Raw genomic sequence first — 18968 nt, 5'->3', positions numbered from 1 at the left:
CCCACCTACCTCTCAGGGTGTCTGTTGTGGGGAGGGGAAGGGAAAGGAGTTTGTAAGCTGCTCTGAGACTCCGAGTGAAGGGCGGGGTATAAATCCAGTCTCCTCCTCTTCCACAACAGTCTTCTGTTTATATAATTAGTCTGGGATATGGGTCGATGGAGATGCATGAGTGTCGGGTAGTATAATTACATTGCTTACAAGCCCTTTGCGTGAGAATGAGATTTTAATTGGTTGTTGCCTGTGGTTAACTTTTAGTGCCCACAGTCGGTCTGAGAGAACCCCTTTGCCTGCTCGCCTTGACGGCCCTTCCCCAGCTCAAAGATGACCAGTCGGTTGTACGACAGCATAGAGCCCAACGTCATCGATGGCGAGATGCTCCAGAAGGCAGTGGAGGAGCAAGGTCCCAAAGAGGAAGCAGGGCAGCTGGCCAAGAGGGAAGGGATCAATTTCAAAGACGTCAAGGAGCTGCAGCTTGATTTCAGAAGTAAAGCTCGGAAGAATGCAACGTTTGCCTTACAGGGCAGTCTCGGGCTGCTACTCCAGGGCAATGCTCTCTCTCTTTAAGCTGTGGAGTCTTGTGAGCAAAAAATTCTACTTCCTGAGCTACCGGCATTAAAGTCGTGAGCGAGCGATTTGGCTGCTGGATAAATTTAGTTTGCTCTGGAGCCCATCCTTCCCGAGCAAAGACAAAAATGTGTGAGCCGGAGGCTGAAAAACCGGGAGCTGGCTCACACTAACTCAGCTTAGAGGGAATACTGCCCCAGGGGTCCTCAACATGGTGCGCGGACTCTAATCTGGGAGAACCGGGTTTGATTCCCCACTCCTCCACTTGCACCTGCTGGATGACCTTGGGCAAGCCGTAGTTCTGATAAAAGCTGTCCTTGAAAAAGAGCAGTTTCTGTCAAAGCTCTCTCAGCCCCACCTACCTCACAGGGTGAATGTTGTGGGGAGGGGAAGGGAAAGGAGTTTGTATGCCGCTCTGAGACTCCCTTGGGTAGTGAAGGGCAGGGTATAAATTGAACCTCTTCTTTTTCTTACTCGTGCCCACCAGGTGTTTTCAGAAACTGGTTGGGGCCGGGTGCAACTTCTGCCCAGCAGGGCTTCTGATTGGCCACTGATGATCGGGTCGGCTGTGCAGATTGTAAGAACATTGGTTTAATTGCAGCTATCGCCACCATATTGAACATAAGAACATAAGAGAAGCCAATGTTGGATCAGGCCAATGGTCCACCCAGTCCAACACTCTGTCACACGGTGGCCAAAAATACCAGGTGCCATCAGGAGGACCAGCAGTGGGGCCAGGACACTAGGAGCCCTCCCACTGTTGCTCCCCCGCCCCCCAAGCACCAAGAAGACAGAGCATCACTTGCCCCAAACCGAGAGTTCCTACCTAGACCTTGTGGCTAACAGCCACTGGTGCGCTTCTGCTCCATGTGCTTATCTAATTCCCTCTTAAATTGGTTTTATTTTCTGTCACTCCTCTTTCCCGCTGTATTTTTTAAAACTTACCCCCCCTCTTCTCCCCGCCTGTGGGCTTCCTACGTGTGGTTAGCACCTCCTCCTGCAGCAGCCGATTGTTGTGCCCACTGCCCTGTGTCAGAATTCCAAAGGTGCCCGCAGGCCCCAAAAAGGTTGGGGGGCCCCTGTGTTCCCCTCTTCTGATTCCACGGATGTCCGTGGGCTAGTACAGCTAGCCTCTGCATACTTGTTTGTCTCCCCCATCTTAGTCATTTAACTCCTGACGTACCCATTCAGACAGCTCCTTCAAGAGGGGCTGCATTTCCTTGATTCGTCTGTCTCCTAGCGATAAGACTTTATTTATTTATTTATTTCGATTCCTATCCCAACTTCCCTGACAAGCAGGCTCAAGGCGGCGTACAATAATAATTTACAATAAAAACAGATAAAATTCAACAATAAAATATAAAGTGCAGATTACATACAAACAATAAAGTGCAGATGGCGACAATGGAACGACAATGTTTGGCAGTTATTAAGCAGTGCTGCAGGCTTGGTTCTGCAGCCAGTTTGGGGCCACCAGATGGGGTTTTCGAGGCCAGAGATGCTCAGAAGTGCTCTACCTTTGCCTGCCTCTGCGTAGCCACCCTGGCTTTCCTTGGGGGGATCCCCCATCTGAGTACTAACGAGGGCCGACCCTGCTTAGCTGTTGAGATCTGATGAGATCGAGCTAGCCTGTTCCATCCGGGTCAGGGCTTATGCTAGGACAGTTCACGTAGAGACAAAAGAGTGATCTCGTAAGTTGCCGCCAAGGTTTATTTTATTTTTATTTATTTACTTCATCCATACCCCGCCTTTCTCCCCAATTACCTAAAGCAGCCAACGTCATTCTCCATTTTATGCTCACGACAACCCTGGACTCAGGACTTAGTTATACTATCCTGTTTGTAAACTGCTAGAAATTTGACAATAAAGGAGAGCCAGTTTGGTGTAGGGGTTAGGAGCGCAGACTCGAATCTGGGAGAACCGGGTTTGATTCCCCCGCTCCTCCACATGCAGCTGCTGGCATGACTTTGGGTCAGTCACAAATTCTCTCAGAGCTGTTCTCTCAAGGGCAGTCCTCGAGAAAGCTCTCTCAGGGTGCCTGTTGTGGGGAGGGGAAGGGAAGGAGATTGGAAGAGCCAGTTTGGTGTAGTGGTTAGGAGCGCAGACTCTAATCTGGGAGAACCGGGTTTGATTCCCCACTCCTCCACATGCAGCTGCTGGTGTGACCTTGGGTCCGTCACAAGTTCTCTCAGAGCTGTTCTCTCAAGGGCAGTCCTCAAGAGAGCTCTCTCAGGTCCACCTACCTCACAGGGTGTCTGTTGTGGAGAGGGGAAGGGAAAGGATTTTGTAAGCCGCTCTGAGACTCCTTTGGGTAGTGAAGGACGGGGTATAAATCCAATCTCCTCCTCCTCTTGTTCTAACAAAAAACCCCACCAACCCTGTGAGGTAGGTTAGGTTGAGAGTGTGTGGCTGATCCGAGGTCACCCGAGGAGCTTCCGTGACGGAGCGAGAGATTCAAACCCAAACTGCACCACCACACTGGCTGTTGGTTAAACCCGAGCCACCTTAAAACAGATGATTGTTTTGGGTTCCAGATATCTTGAAGATTGACAATCTCTGGCAGTTCGTCAATCTGACAAAACTGCAGCTGGACAACAACATCATTGAGAAGATTGAGGCGTTGGAAAGTCTGGTTCATCTGGTCTGGCTGGGTAAGGGATTTGTGTAAGCGCCGCTTGACATTCCTCTGTGGCGATCACCTCCTTGTAGCAATTACCTCATGCAGCCTGAGTACGTAGGCCGCCGCATCCAGTGACTGTGGGGGCAAGCTTTTTTTGGAAATATTTTGGGTGCAGAGCGGTGCTCCCCTGTGCTGCGCTCGTGCCACCTGCCCAGAGACCAACAAACGCCGTTTGCCTCTTGGCCGGCCAGGTGTTTGCATTCGCCGCTCACCCCAGGTTGGAATTGGCACGGTGACCTCTAAACGTAAAACCCGCATGCCTGTCAGATTACCAGCAGGAGGCGGCGGGAGCATAGTGTTCTCCAAAGAACACCCAGTGAAAGTCTAGCTCGCCCGGCCTGTAGGGCCGCATTCATGGTCAGGTCGTGCTTCATGAGAGAAGCCTTTTGTTCCCACCGCCGTGTCTCAACCCCAGCCTGTTAGCAAAACAGAATGACCTCATCGGGAAGTCTTTTGTTTAAAAGATGGGCATGTCATGAATAACATTCTGTTCAGATTGTTTCCAAGGGCCGCCCCGTTGGGCTGCGGTAGAACAGCTTCGAGTCCGGCAGCACCTGAGAAACCAACAAGAGCTTCAGGGTCTGACCTTCCGAGAGTCAACGCTCCCTTCGTCAGGCCTGAGTAGAAATTAAGATCTCAGAGTGCCCCAGGCATTTCCCTCCTTCCCTAAACCAGCTGATTACAAGATGCATTGTGCTTTTGTTTGGTGGCGTGGTTAAGTGCACGGGCTCTAATCTGTGAGAACCGGGTTTGATTCCCCACTCCTCCACTTGCACTTGCTGGATGACCTTGGGCAAGCCATAGTTCTCTCAGCCCCGCCGACCTCACAGGGTGTCTGTTGTGGGGAGGGGAAGGGAAAAGGAGTTTGTAAGCCGCTCTGAGACTCCCAGTGAAGGGCGGGGTATAAATCCAATCTCCTCCTCCTCCTCTTCTTTATTTTATTAAATTTATATCCCACCCTAGCCACACAGCAGGCTCAGGGTGGGTTCCAGTCAAACCGGTATACACACAATGCAGATTTACAGTTAATATTCGGAATATATAAATCAGTTAAAATTAAAACACAGGAGCGGAGCTCCGGCAGTAAAGAGCCCAGGGGGCGGACACATGCAACAAGCCCCACCCCCTGCTCCCAGCAGCCCTCAGTCAGAGCAAGAAGCAGCCAGGTAAGTTGCAGAGCCCCCCCCCCCGGCCCAAAACAGTCCAGTGGCACCTTTAAGACCAAGTTTTATTCAGGTACAAGCTCTCCCTCCTCTGCAAGGACAGTTCTGCACGTTCCCCCCCCCCCAATAGCTAGCAATCCGAAACAGTCCAGTGGAGCCTGAGCGGTGGGTGTTGCCTTCTGACACACTTCTGGTTATGTCAGGGGGTGTGGCCTATGCAAATAAGTTATGCCAATGAGTTATGCTAATGAGCTCCTGCACCTCTCTTTCTACAAAATGACCCCTGTAAACACTACAGTACTGAATATACAATACGCCTTGACAGATGATGTTAATACTGGCAGTGTAGAGTCAGATGGACGCCCGCTGCCTCAGCTAAAGGCCTGTTGGAAGAGCTCCATCTTACAGGCCCTGTGGAACTGTAATACGTCCTGCAGGGCCCCGATCTCATAAGGGAGCTCATTCCACCAGGTGGGAGCCAAGCCCAAAAAGGCCCTGGCCCTAGCTGAGGCAAGTCGGACATCCTTAGGGCCATCCTCTGCAAACATTCTTTACAATGCCCCTCCCACCTTCCGCCGAGGATAAAGGGACCCGGAGGTCTCTGTTTCTATTCGTGTTTGACAAAAGGGAGCTTTGACTCTCGAAAGCTCATGCCCCGTAACTCCAGTTAGTCTCGAAGGCAGGGGTCATTTCGTAGAAAAAGAGGTGCAGGAGCTCATTAGCGTAACTCATTGGCATAACTTATTTGCATATGCCACACCCCGTGACATCACCAGAAGTGCGTCAGAAGGCAACACCCACCGCTCAGGCTCCACTGGACTGTTTTGGATTGCTAGCTATTGGGGGGGATGGACATGCAGATCTGTCCTCTCAGAGGAGGGAGAGCTTGTACCTGAATAAAACTTGGTCTTAAAGGTGCCACTGGACTGTTTTGGACTGGGGACCCGGGGGGGCGGGGCTTTGCAGCTTACCTAGCTGCCCCCTGGGCTTTTTACTGCCGGAGCTCTGCTCCTGTGCACTCCTGCAGGAAATGGCCCCTGCTCGAAGGTGGTGTCGAACTTGAATCCAGCTCTTCTTTTTTGGAATCTTCTTTCTTGTATTAGTTAGATTTCTGGTTTCCAGGTGGCAAAATCAGTGCAGGGGATACGTGTGGGGGTAATGTGGGGGAAAGAGGAGTGTAGATGCTGTAACGGTATTCCATTTAGTAGAGTGACTCTTGCAGAGGATGCCTGCAAGGGCAACAGAAGACAAAGTTGCAGGAAGGATAAGGTGCTGCGACCGGCGGGATCTTGCCCTTCCGCCTGCACCCCACAGCCAGGCAGGACTTGCCTGGGTCGAACTCTCCCCTGCCTTTTGACTTTCCCCATTCGGCTGCCTGACGTTCTCATCCTGTTTGGGGAATTGGGGTGCTGAGGGAGTTAGGCTGCTTTGTTCCTGAAAGTAGTTTTTGTTGGGAAAATAGGCAAAAATACTTAAATACTTCCCGCTTCACTGGAGAGGAAGCATTTCTTTCTGTTTAAAAATCTTTATTTCTAAGGGTAGGGTACACAGGAAACCTACAAAATAACAAATAACTAAGGCTCCATCTTTAGAGCTACAAGAGACCAACCACAGGGTCTCACAACAACAATAACCACCACCACAACAACAACGGAAATTCTCCTCCTTCTTGACCCCTAGAAGGAAATCACCTGATTACATTAACCAATGATGTTTGTAAACAGACTTCAGTTTCCTGGGCTTTGTTTGCATTGGCTCTGAGCCAGGTTTCCTTCTGGGGTCAGGCTAAACAACAGCACACAAGGTATACAGATTAACCCTATAACGACTGCAATTTAGACCTTGCAACGCACATATTTCCAACAGTTTTAGGGGGGGGGGGTCTGAGATGTGACGATCCTCCATTATCAGCAGAGGTCTCCAGAGACGCAAGTGGTGGGGGAGATTTCATACGTGAGCCCCGCCACAGACCACCAAAACAGTGAGGCCACCTTCCCTCCCGAAGAAGGTAGCCTTGCCCCTGTTGATAAAACTCCCAAGTTGTCTTGGAGTGGAGGCCTTTTCTGTTGCCCCTGAAGGTCAGACCAGAACCAACAGATTGAAATTAAATCAAAAACGTTTTTGGCTGAACATGAGGAAGAGCTTCCTGACAGGGTAGTTCCTCGGTGGAACCGGCTTCCCGGGAGGGGTGGAGGGGGCTCTCTTTCTGTGGAGGATTTTAATCAGAGGCTAGATGGCCAATGGACAGCAATGCTGACTGTGAATTTAGACAGATGGCGAGCGGGAGGGCAGGAAGGGTTGCATCAGTGCTTGGTCCTTGTGGCCCTTTCTTACACACCCAGGGAAATGCTGATCACCAACTGGAGTCAGGAAGCAATTTTTCTCCAGGCCCATATTGGCCCAGGGATCCTGGAGGTTTTTTTGCCTTCCCCTGGGCATAGCATAGGGGTCACTGGGCGGCAGGGGGTGGGGTAGTTGTGAATTCCCTGCCTTGTGCAGGGGGTTGGACTAGATGACCTCTGAGGCCCTCTCCAGCTCTGTTTCTTCCAAACCATCTTATAGTTCCCAGCCCTGCTTGAGTGCTCATCTCCAGGATACCTGGTTCTTTAACTCGACAACTTTGTTCCAGAAAGGCAGGGCTTTGGACAGACACCACCCAAAAAGGCTATCAAAACCAGGGGTTGTTTCGTAGAAAAAGAGGTGCAGGAGCTCATTAGCATAACTCATTTGCATATGCCACACCCCCTGACGTCACCGGAAGTGTGTCAGAAGGCAACACCTACCGCTCAGACTCCACTGGACTGTTTTGAATTGCTAGCTATGGGGGGGGGGATGTGCAGATCTGCCCTCGCAGAGGAGGGAGAGCTTGTACCTGAATAAAAATTGGTCTTAAAGGTGCCACTGGACTGTTTTGGACTGGGGACCCGGGGGGGGGGGGCTCTGCAGCTTACCTGGCTGCTTCTTGCTCTAACTGAGGGCTGCTGGGAGCAGGGGGTGGGGCTTGTTGCATGTGCCTGCCCCCTGGGCCCTTTACTGCCAGAGCTCCGCTCCTGTGCGCTCCTGCAGGAAATGACCCCTGATCAAAACCCTCTGTCTACTTAAGACCAAGACGGAGCAAGGCCAAACTCCTTACTACTGGAGACCTTCGGAGCCCAGCCATGGCTCTTGTTTCCAAGCCATGCCGGCCTTCCCCTGTAGACAGAGGCGCCAAAGCAAGAGGAGATGATCCAGTTACATTCTTGTTCGAGTAGTACCCAGAGCAACAATCATTTCATGCAGTAGCAGCAAGGATCGTTGAGTCCGATCCTTTTTTTAAAAAAAAAATCTGCTTGTGTGAATATGAAACCGCCTAGCAATAAAGGTTTTAAACTGTTCCAAAGAGCCAGTTTGGTGTAGTGGTTAAGAGCGGTGGACTCTAATCTGGGAGAACCAGGTTTGATTCCCCACTCCTCCTCCACATGCAGCTGCTGGTGTGCCCTTGGGTCAGTCACAAGTTCTCTCTGAGCTGTGCTCTCAAGGGCAGTCCTCAAAAGAGCTCTCTCAGCCCCACCTACCTCGCAGGGTGCCTGTTGTGGGGAAATGAAAGGAAGGAGATTGTAAGCCGCTCTGAGACTCTGAGTGAAGGGCGGGGTATCAATCCAATCTCTTCCTCCTCCTCCCCCTCCTCTTCTTCTCTCTGTGAACTCCAACAAGGAAACTCTTTTCCCCATTCCACCCCAGATTTGTCATTCAACAACATCGAAGTCATCGAAGGTCTCAGCACTCTGGTGAACTTGAAAGATCTCAGCCTGTTCAACAACAGGATCTCCAAGATCGAGAATCTGGATGCACTGCAACAGCTGCAGATATTCTCGATCGGGAATAACAATATAGGAACCCTAGAAAACGTAAGTGTCGGCAAAGGGGAACGATCTGGGGTTGCAGTTGAGTCACCTCAGTGGGACTTACTCTTAAGTGGACACATTCGAGATTGAACGGCTCCTCTTTAAAACGTGGCTCGTGGGCAGAGGCTGAAATGTGCATGTTACTGATGGGAGAATGAGGCAGGGACAGTCTGTATTGGGGGGGAAATTCCTGTCAGTTTGACTGACAGGATGAACATAAGAGAACGTAAGAGAGAAGCCAATGTTGGATCAGGCCAATGGCCCATCCACTCCAACACTCTGTGTCACACAGTGGCCAAAAATACCAGGTGCCATCAGGAGGTCCAGCAGTGGGGCCAGGAAACCAGAAGCCCTCCTACTGTTGCCCCCCCCCCAAGCACCAAGAATACAGAGCATCCCTTGCCCCCGACTGAGAGTTCCTATCTATACCTTGTGGCTAATAGCCAGTGATGGACCTCTGCTCCAGATGTTTATCCAATTCCCTCTTGAAGCCATCCATGCTTGTAGCTGCTGCCACCACCTCCTGTGGCAGTGAATTCCAAGTGTTAATCACTCTTTGGGTGAAGAAGTACTTCCTTTTATCCGCTCTAACCCGATCGCTCAGCAGTTTCATGGGGTGCCCACGAGTTCTTGTATTGTGAGAAAGGGAGAAAGGTACTTCTTTCTCTGCCTGCTCTATCCCGTGCATAATCTTATAAACCTCGATCATGTCACCCCTCAGCCGTTGTTTCTTCAGGCTAAGGAGCCCCAAGCGCTTGAACCTTTCCTCATAGGGAAAGTGTTCCAACCCTTTTATCATTCCAGTTGCCCTTTTCTGCACTTTTCCCAATGCTATAATACCCTTTCTGAGGTGTGGCGCCCAGAACTGTACACAGTATTCCATATGATGGCCACAGGGCTGCCGCTTTTTCCCAGAGAAGAAAGAACTCCCATCTAGGTTTGCCAGTCTCCAGGTGGGGCCTGGAGATCTCCCAGAATTTACAGCCTTGTCTCCGGACTACAGGGAACAGTTCACATGGAGAATACGGCTCCTTTGGAGAGTAGACTCTTTTTTTTTTTTTTAAGATTTTTAAAATTTCATATACAAGACAGACAAGACAAACGTACATAAATACGTATTGAGGGAAATCCATTTGTATCCTTATTTAACCTAGTTATTGACCTCATAATGTATCCAAAACATTCATTTCTTTTTTCCACCTTATAATGTTCACATCTACCTTTTGCATACAGTTAACTGTACCATTCTTATTTCCTTTTATTTCGGTTATATGTCTGAGAGTTTTATGTATTGTACTCTTCTATCCATTTGTAAAATCTTAACTACCGGTATGTATCCTCAAGGTTTTCTTTGTTACGTCCTCTCAAGAATTGAAGTTAAATTGTTAAATCCTAATTTTATCTGTAGTGCTATTGTCAGATGTACAGCCACTTTATATTTTATAATATTCTTAACTGTATTGCTCTGTTTTTATCTAATTCTGTTTTAATTGTTTCTACTACAGATAGGATTAGAATCCACATGCAAAAGAATCTCTTCAGGAAACAGGAAGCTTCATCAGGAAACAATCTATATACAAAAGAACCTCCTCAGGAAAGCTCCTCCATTAGCATGTTCACAGCCTGGGGAACTCCTACAAGTTAATGACTCAGCCCTACCCCACCTTCCTGAGTAGATATAAATTACCATTTTGTATATGGATTGTTTCCTGAGGAGGTTTCCTGTTTCCTGAGGAGGTTCTTTTGCATGTGGATTCTAATCCTATCTGTAGTGCTATTGTCAGATGTAGAGCCTTTTGTGTTTTTCAGGACAGGACAGGAAACCATGCCTTATTTATTTTTAAATGTTCTTCTTTCCTGTTGAAATTGTGTTTATGAATTTCAATGGCTTCCCTGTGCAATCTGACATGGTAATTGGATGTGTTGTCCAGTCTTTCAGTGTCTTGAAACAAAATACTGTGTCCTGTTTGACTTAGGCTATGTTCGGCCACTGCTGATTTTTCAGGTTGGAAAGCTCCTCTGGAAAGCTCCTCTATTAGCATGTTCACAGCCTGGGGGAACTCCTACAAAATAATGATTCAGCCCTACTCCACCTTCCTGAGTAGAGATAAATTACCTGCCTACCATTTTTTTCTCACCTTGACACAGAGAATACCCCATCTTTCTGTGTTATACCTCTGAGGATGCCAGTCACAGCTACTGGCGAAACCTCAGGTCCTACAATGCCAAGACCACGGCCATACAACCCAGAAAATCTACAACAGCTAAGGCCTGGAGAATATTCAGAGAGGTGGCAGAATAAAGCCTGCCTCCGTCCTCCCGATTTGGTATTCCAAGGACGTCTCCCATCCAAGTACTAACCACAGTCGATCCTGCTTAGCTTCCGGGATCTAACGAGATTGGGCTTGCCTGGGCTATTCAGGCCAGGGCACTGCTTGCCAATCTTGATGGTCAAAGGATGCCTCTGAAACTCAACAAACAGGAGCTGATATAGTGAAACACCCCATTTCCCACTTCGTGCCCCTTACAATTACCAGGGTCGTGACGCAGAGGCAGGCAGTGGCGAACCACCTCTGAAATGTCTCTTGCTTTAAAAAGCAAGTCTACTTTGCCACCTAGTGGTGCATAACGGTAAAAGAGCTAGAACTTCTGGCAGCCAGACAATGTTAGGATTTCCTGGCTATTTGACACACAATGCCATACATTAATAATAACCCAAGAAAGCATATAAATAATTATTCCTTATGGGGATGCTGATTTCTCGTCTTTCTGCCACAGCTGGTCTACCTCAGGAAGTTCAAAGAATTGCGCACCTTGAACCTTGCCGGGAATCCAGTGTGTGACAACGAAGCGTACACCATGTACATTGCAGCGTATCTTCCAGACCTCGTGTACCTGGATTTTAGGATGGTGGAAGACAGTACGGTAAGAGCCCAAGGCCCAGTCCTAATCCGGCAGTGCCCGTTTTTCATTTTCCATGTGTTCATGAGGTCTAGAAACCAATCCCAAAGCATTTCCTTATCTGACTCTCACTCTGTCCCGGTCTTCTATGCCATCAGGGGACAAGAACCTACTTTTCAGAGCTTTTAGGGCTTCCCCAAAAACGGGCTGTCTACCTGCTACTGCTCTTGTCATTGTGCCCATGAGCTGTCATCATTGTTCTACTTCAGGGTGAATATATCGTTACATCCCTCTGTACCATCTGGCCTGCATAGATGGCCATTGGATTTGGACAGTGGAGTTTTCACAGCCTGGGCCTTAGAGAGGAGGGATTTGTAGTTGGATGAAGGACAGAGCCTTTCCACATCTGTGCCAGGATGCAGCATCAGGTGAAGGCCTCTCTGCCCTGTTGTTGGCCCTAACTGAGGAAATGGTTGGTCACTGTGTGAGACAGGAGACTGGACTAGATGGACCTTCACTGGTCTGATCCAGCAGGGCTCTTCTGAGGTTCTTCTCAGGGGAAGGCCTTGGCCTCTCTGCCCTGTTGTTGGCCCTAACTGAGGAAATGGTTGGTCACTGTGTGAGACAGGAGACTGGACTAGATGGACCTTCACTGGTCTGATCCAGCAGGGCTCTTCTGGGGTTCTTCTCAGGGGAAGGCCTCAGCCTCTCTACCCTGTTGCTGGGGTTCCTCCAGAGGAACTGGTTGGCCACTGTGTGAGACAGGAGGCTGGACTAGATGGACCCTCACTGGTCTGATCCAGCAGGGCTCTTCTGGGGTTCTTCTCAGGGGAAGGCCTCGGCCTCTCTACCCTGTTGCTGGGGTTCCTCTAGAGGAACTGGTTGGCTCCTGTGTGAGACAGGATGCTGGACTAGATGGACCCTCCCTGGTCTGATCCAGCAGGGCTCTTCTGGGGTTCTTCTCAGGGGAAGGCCTCAGTCTCTCTACCCTGTTGCTGGGGTTCCTCTAGAGGAACTGGTTGGCTCCTGTGTGAGACAGGAGGCTGGACTAGAGGGATCGCTGCACTGATCCAGCAGGGCTGTTCTTACGTTCTTCTAGGGATCCCCCAACATGGTGCACCTGGGCACCACAGCGCCCACCAACACCTTTTCTGGTGCCAACCAAGTCTCTTCAGAAGTAGGTGAAGCCAGGTGGGTCTTTTGCCCAGCTAGGATTCTGATTGGCTGCTGGGGATTAGATCAGCTGTGCAGATTTTTTTTTTAATCGCTTCGGCGGCAGCTTCCACTACAGCTCAAGACCTTTGTGTGGCCGCACCTGCCACGCTGTTTCAGAACTGCAGTGGTGCCCACCGGCTCTAAAACAGGGGTGTCGGACTCATTCATTATGAGGGCCGTATCCGACATAAACGTCACTTTGTCAGGCCAGGGTGTGTGTGCCATAAAACGTGATGCCAGGTGCCGGAGATACGAACTGGAGAAAAGGCAGCAGCTGGTAAGCTGCGAGTTGGTATATCCTCACTGCAAAGCCCCATGGACTGTGAGGGGGGTGCAAAGGAAAACCCATACGGGGTGGACTGGAGAGCCAGCGGTACAGCACTGGGCAGATGCTTCCACACTGCTTGATTGCTGCAGATCATAAAATCATAGAATGTGTTAGAGTTGGAAGGGACTTTGCAGGTCATCCAGTCCAACCCCCTGCACTCTGCAGGAGCATAGCCGAAAGAGAGCCCTACAACATACCCGGAAGATGGCTGTCCAGCCTTCGCTTGAAAACGTCCAGCGAAGGAGCATCCACCACCTCCCGAGGCAGTCTGTTCCACTGCTCAACCACTCTTACAGGAAGTTTCTCCTGATATTTAGCTGGTAACGACTCCCTTGTAATTTCCACCCATTAGATCAAGTCTTGCAATCCGGAGCAAGAGAGAATAGATCCGCTCCATCTTCTACATGACAGCCCTTCAGATACTTGAAGACTGCAATCATGTCCCCTCTAAGCCTTTTCTTTCCCAGGCTAAACAGACCCATCTCTTTCAGCCTTTCCTCGTAAGACTTGGATTCCAATCCTCTCGCCATCCTGGTTGCCCTCTTCTGGACACGCTCGAGCTTGAGGTTGTCCCTCCATGCTAAAGCCACAATTGCAGTAGCCAGGGGCGGATTAAGGCTCGCTGGTGCCCTCAGCACTGACCAATCTCGGTGCTCCCCCTCCTTTCCACACTGACCCAGTCCATTTTAGTTGTTGACCTGTCTGACCAGATATACAATGCAGGTTGCAGCAATACAAAAATGTATTTATACAATAACACAATATACTGTACAAACGAGGCTTTTCACCCTTTCCCCAACTTTGTGGTGCCCCCTTTGGCCCTGGTGCCCCAAGCACGTGCTTAGTCTGCTTAATGGTTCATCTGCCCCTGGCAGTAGCTCTGCCCACCCTGATATTTGACTTCCCTGCTCTAAAAGGTTGGGGACCCCTATACTAGACAGAGACATGGAGAACAGGTGGCGACAAGCAGTCAACCTGTTGGTAACCCAACAAAGTGATTAATGCATGGCATTCACTGCCGCAGGTGGCGGCTGCGGCTGCAAGCATGGACGGCTTCAAGAGGGAATTGGATAAATATATGGAGTAGAGGTCCATCAGTGGCTATTAGCCACAAGGTGTAGATAGGAACTCTCGGTCTGGGGCAAGGGATGCTCTGTATTCTTGGTGCTTGCGGGGGGGGGGGGCAACAGTGGGAGGGCTTTTGGCGTTCTGGCCCCACTGCTGGACCCCCTGATGGCCCCTGGTATTTCTGGCCACTGTGTGACAGAGTGTTGGACTGGATGGGCCATTGGCCTGATCCAACATTGGCTTCTCTTATGTTCTTAATATGGAACAGAGGTCCATCAGTGGCTGTTAGCCACAAGGTATAGATAGGAACGGGCTGCGGTGGCTCAAGTGGTTAAGATGCCGAACTGCAGACCAGAAAGTCTCTAGTTTGGCAGTTCGAGACCCGAGTGCCGCATGACGGAGTGAGCTCCCGTCTCTGGCCCCAGCTCCTGCCAACCTAGCAGTTTGAAAGCAAAAAATTGCAAGTAGATAAATAGGGACTGCTTTGGTGGGAAGGTAACAGTGGTCCGTGCACCCCGGCATCTAGTCATGCTGGCCACATGACCACGGAAACGTCTCTGGACAGCGCTGGCTCTTCGGCTTGGAAACGGAGATGAGCACCGCATCCCTAGAGTCGGATTCGACTGGCTTTTGAGCAAGGGAGACTTTTACCTTTACCTAAAGACTGGGGCAAGGGATGCTCTGTCTTCTTGGTGCTTGTGGGGGGCAACAGTGTGAGGGCTTCTAGTGTCCTGGCCCCACTGCTGGACCTCCTGGTGGCACCTGGTATTTTTGGCCACTGTGTGACACAGAGTGTTGGACTGGATTGGCCATTGGCCTGATCCAACATTGGCTTCTCTTACGTTCTCATGTAACCCCCTTGTTCCCTGGTAAGCCAAATCTGTAAGGTAGGTCTGCCTCCTGTACTGCCACTATTTGAGGACAGAGATGGCAGCAAACTGGGCCTTCAGCAGCCCCCATGTCCCCAAATCAGCTTGTCTTGCAAATGAAGATTGGTCTGCATGAGTTCTCTCTGTGCGCGTGTTCTTGTCGCCCAGAAGGAGATTGCCTTCGTCAAATACCAGTACGCCATCGAGGAGATGAAGCAAGGAGAAGCCGTGGCCCTGGCCAAACAGGAGGCCGAGAAGGCAAAGCAGAAGGAGCTGGACTACCACAAGGTATGTTTCTCCCCTTTTGGCCGGCCGCCTGTCGCCAGAGCAGACAGAGAATCCAACTGGTGCTGGATTCTCTTCCACGCTGGCAAATGTTTAATGATTGACCTCTGCAGGGACACATTCAGCCCCGGACTGACCACTAAGCAAAACAGGCATGTGCTTAGGGCACCAAGGGACTGGGGGGGGGACCACAGAGGGTGCTTTTGCTTATATTGCTGGCTGCTATTTAGTGTTAAATAAATTTTCAAAATTGAAGCTTATGTTTAATATGTTTGTGGGGTCTGGCCTGGGGAATGGCCTGGAAGGAAACTGAATTTTCAATCTCTCATTTCACCTTCAGAGCTTTACTGAGTCTCAGTGTCTTGTCAAGTTAAGCAGTGGAAAGGCCGAGGGGCACCGTTGTCGGGTTGTGCTTAGAGCCAGTTTGGTGTAGTGGTTAGGAGCACCGGACTAATCTGGGAGAACCGGGTTTTATTCCCCACTCCTCCTCCACATGCAGTTGCTGGGTGAGCTTGGGTCAGTCAAAGCTCTCTGAGACCTGTTCTCCCAAGGGCAGTTCTCTCAGAGCTCTCTCAGCCCCACCTACCTCACAGGGGGTGTCTGCTGTGGGCAGGGGAAGGGAAAGGGGTTTGTAAGCCGTTCTGAGTGAAGGGCGGGGTATAAATTATTATTCCTCCTCCTCCTCTTCTTCCTTCTTCCTCCTTCTTCCTCCAAGACCTGACAAGATCGGGCTATACATCTGTTGTGAGAAGGCCTCCTCCGGACAGTCAACCACAGAGCACAGAAGCCAAGGCTTTACCCCAATAAGAACCTCAGAAGAGCCCTGCAGGATCAGCCCAATGGTCCATCTAGTCCAGCATCCCATCTCACACAGGGGCCAACCAGTTCCTCTGGAGGGCCAACAACAGGGCACAGAGGCTGAGACCTTCCCCAGATAAGAACTTGAAAAGAGCCCTGCTGGGTCAGACCAGTGAGGGTCCCTCTAGTCCAGCATCCCGTCCCACGCAGTGGATGGCCAACAGGGCACAGAGGCCGAGGCCATCCCCTGATGTTGCCTCCCAGCTCTGGGATTCAGAGCATTAGTGACTCTGAATATGGAGGGTCCCGTCAGTCACTATGGCTACTGGCCCTTGATAGACTGCTTCTCCGTGTCTGTGTCTAATCCCTCTTTAAAGCTGTTTATTCCTGTGGCCATCACGACATCCTCTAGCAGCGAATTCCACATTTATCGTTTATCCGAGTCAGGTCGTGAAACCGTTTTGTGCTGGGCGGCCTTATTACCTGTGCAGAGAAGCCCTCTTGGATAGTTCAGTTTTGCATAGGTTGTGGAAGTCCAGGATAGTGGCATCCCCACTTCTCCACTTGCACCTGCTGGTGTGACCTTGGGTCAGTCACAAGTTCTCTCAGAGCTGTTCTCGAAAAAGAGCAGTTTCTGTCAGAGCTCTCTTAGCCCCACCTACCTCACAGGGTCCCTGTTGTGGGGAGGGGAAGGGAAAGGAGTTTGTAAGTTGCTCTGAGACTCCTTCAGGTCGTGACGGGCGGGGTATAAATCCAATCTCTTCTTCTTCAATCTCTTCTTCTTCTTCCTCAGGCAGGCCATTTCCTAAACCAGAATAATAATATGCAATATATTCAGGGCCATGTAAATTTAAAACATCAGGGTTTGTTTGTTTGTTCCTTTTGGCTTTTTCCACATGACCACATGACCTTTGTCCTCTCAGGCAGCTTACGTGGAATATCTCAACGGCTCCTTCCTCTTCGACAGCATGTATGTTGAAGATCCCGAGGCTTCCAAACTGGAGTACCTCCCTGGAGTGCCGGAACTGCTGGAGACATATCCTGCCTGATTCAGAACAACTAGTCGCCCATTTTTGAGCAGGGGACGTTATCGGTAACCCGCCCCCCAAAAAACACCTACTGGCCCCCTTCCTCACAGGTAGAGAGCCAGTGGTTAAGAGCAACAGACTCTAACCTGGAGAACCGGGTTCGGTTCCACGCTCCTCCACCTGAAGCCAGTTGGGTGACCTTGGGTCAGTCACAGCTCTCTCAGAGCTCTCTCAGCACAAAAAACAGGTCTGGCTTGCCACCTAGTGGTGAATATTGTTAAAAGAGCCAGAACTTCAGGCTGCCAGACAATCTTAGGATCTCCTGGCTGTACCACACACAATGCCATATGATTGTTATTATTTCCTGTCGAGTATGAGAGCCCACTTGGACTGGAGAGGATACATTTACAGGAACCAAGGAGATTTGAGTCCCGTAGAACCTTAACGACTGACGAGATTTTGGGGGCAAAGCTGCCTTCATCAGATACCCCGGGGGGAAAAACAACCGTAGTGGACTCAGATCTCACTGTTTTACCGCAGACCAACACAGCAACCCACTGGAAACTGTCATTGGTATCAAGATTCTCTTCACAATGACCCCTGTGAAGGCAGAAGAGAAGAGATTGGATTTATACCCTCCCCTTTACTTAAAAGTCTCAGAGCAGCTTACAGTCTCCTTTCCCTTCCCCTCCCGCCCCATAACAGACACCCAGTGAGGTAGGTGGGGCTGAGAGAGCTCTGAGAGAACTGTGGCTTGCCCAAGGTCACCCAACTGACTGCATGTGGAGGAGGAGTAGGGAATCAAACCCGGTTCTCCCAGATTAGAGTCCGTGTTCTTAACCGCTACACCAAACATCCTGTTTCAGACATCCTGACTCTGGTAGAACTAGTCTGATGCGAAACTCCCCACGAACTTTTTGCAGATGGGAAACTCCCCGTGGACTTTTTGCGGTTAGGGCAAGGAGCCCCCCTAAACCAGAAACCAGCAGTGTAGACAGTTCAGTGGAGGAATCAAACCAAGCCACCAACAACCCAAGATTGTTTGTTTTCCCCGGGGGTCTTTGATCGAGAAAACAGAGTGCAGTTTTTTTAAACTTCTTTATTTATGCTTTTCCATCGTAATTCACGTTAACATATCTTCGTCATTCCAGTCATCGTATATTATTTAACATTTACACGTTTACATTCTTTCCTACATTTAAGTCAAGATTCCCTATCTATATATCTAATAACGAAAGGCGTCCCCTGCGTGCGGATACCTAAATCCGCGCATCGAGGGCACCTGGGGGGGGGAGAGAGATTTTTGTGCACACTTGGGGCAGTCCCCAGGTGTGCACAAAAATCTAAAAACCTGAAAAAAATATCAGGGGGATACTTCTTGTTGTTGTTCAGTCGCACAGTCGAGTCCGACTCTTCGCGACGCCATGGATCATCTCCCGCCAGGCCCTCCTGTCTTCCGCCGTCCTCTGAAGTTGGCTCAATTTCATGTTCGTTGCATCGATGACACTGTCTAACCATCTCATCCTTTGCCGTCCCCGTCTTCTTTGACCTTCAATCTTTCCCAGCATCAGGGTCTTCTCCAGGGAGTGCTCCCTTCTCATTTGGTGGCCAAAGTATTTGAGCTTCAGTTTCATTATCTGGCCTTCCAGGGAACAGTCAGGGTTGATTTCTTTGAGGATTGACTGATTTGATCTCCTTGCAGTCCAAGGAACTCTCAAGAGTCTTCTCCAGCACCATAGTTCAAAAGAATCTATTCTTCGGCGCTCGGCCTTCCTTATAGTCCAACTCTCGCAGCCATACATGACTACTGGGAATACCATTGCTTGGACCATGCAGACTTTTGTTGGCAGGGTGATGTCTCTACTTTTTATCATGCTGTTGAGGTTCGCCATCGCTTTCCTCCCAAGGAGCAGGCGTCTTTTAATTTCATCGCTGCAGTCACAGTCTGCGGTGATCTGGGATCCCAGGAACGTGAAGTCTGTCACTACTTCCACAACTTCCCCTTCTATTTGCCAAGGAGTGATGGGGCCGGATGCCATGATCTTAGTTTTTTTGATGTTGAGCTTCAAGCCCACTTTTGCGCTCTCCTCTTTTACTCTGAGCAAGAGGCTCTTTAGGTCCTCTTCACTTTCAGCCATTAGAGTGGTATCATCTGCATATCTGAGGTTGTTGATCTTTTCCCCAG

At 50.0% G+C, this 18968-nt stretch overlaps 1 protein-coding gene across 1 annotated transcript in view; it reads left to right on the top strand.

Annotated features, from left to right (window-relative positions):
* Window positions 1–321: 321 nt before the first annotated feature.
* Window positions 322–18968, top strand: part of DRC3 (dynein regulatory complex subunit 3) — a 39345-nt gene continuing 20698 nt past the window's right edge. Inside the window, exons 1-6 of the mRNA XM_015409267.1 lie at window positions 322–484; window positions 3099–3215; window positions 8128–8294; window positions 11070–11216; window positions 14841–14960; window positions 16679–16791. Of these exons, the coding sequence (XP_015264753.1) occupies window positions 322–484; window positions 3099–3215; window positions 8128–8294; window positions 11070–11216; window positions 14841–14960; window positions 16679–16791 (827 nt within the window). The remainder of the gene's footprint in view (window positions 485–3098; window positions 3216–8127; window positions 8295–11069; window positions 11217–14840; window positions 14961–16678; window positions 16792–18968) is intronic.

This window comes from Gekko japonicus, unplaced genomic scaffold (genome assembly GCF_001447785.1).
Source record: "Gekko japonicus isolate JY-2015 unplaced genomic scaffold, Gekko_japonicus_V1.1 scaffold103, whole genome shotgun sequence".
NCBI classification, from domain to species: Eukaryota; Metazoa; Chordata; class Lepidosauria; order Squamata; family Gekkonidae; genus Gekko; species Gekko japonicus.
This window is presented reverse-complemented; position numbering and strand designations above follow the sequence as displayed.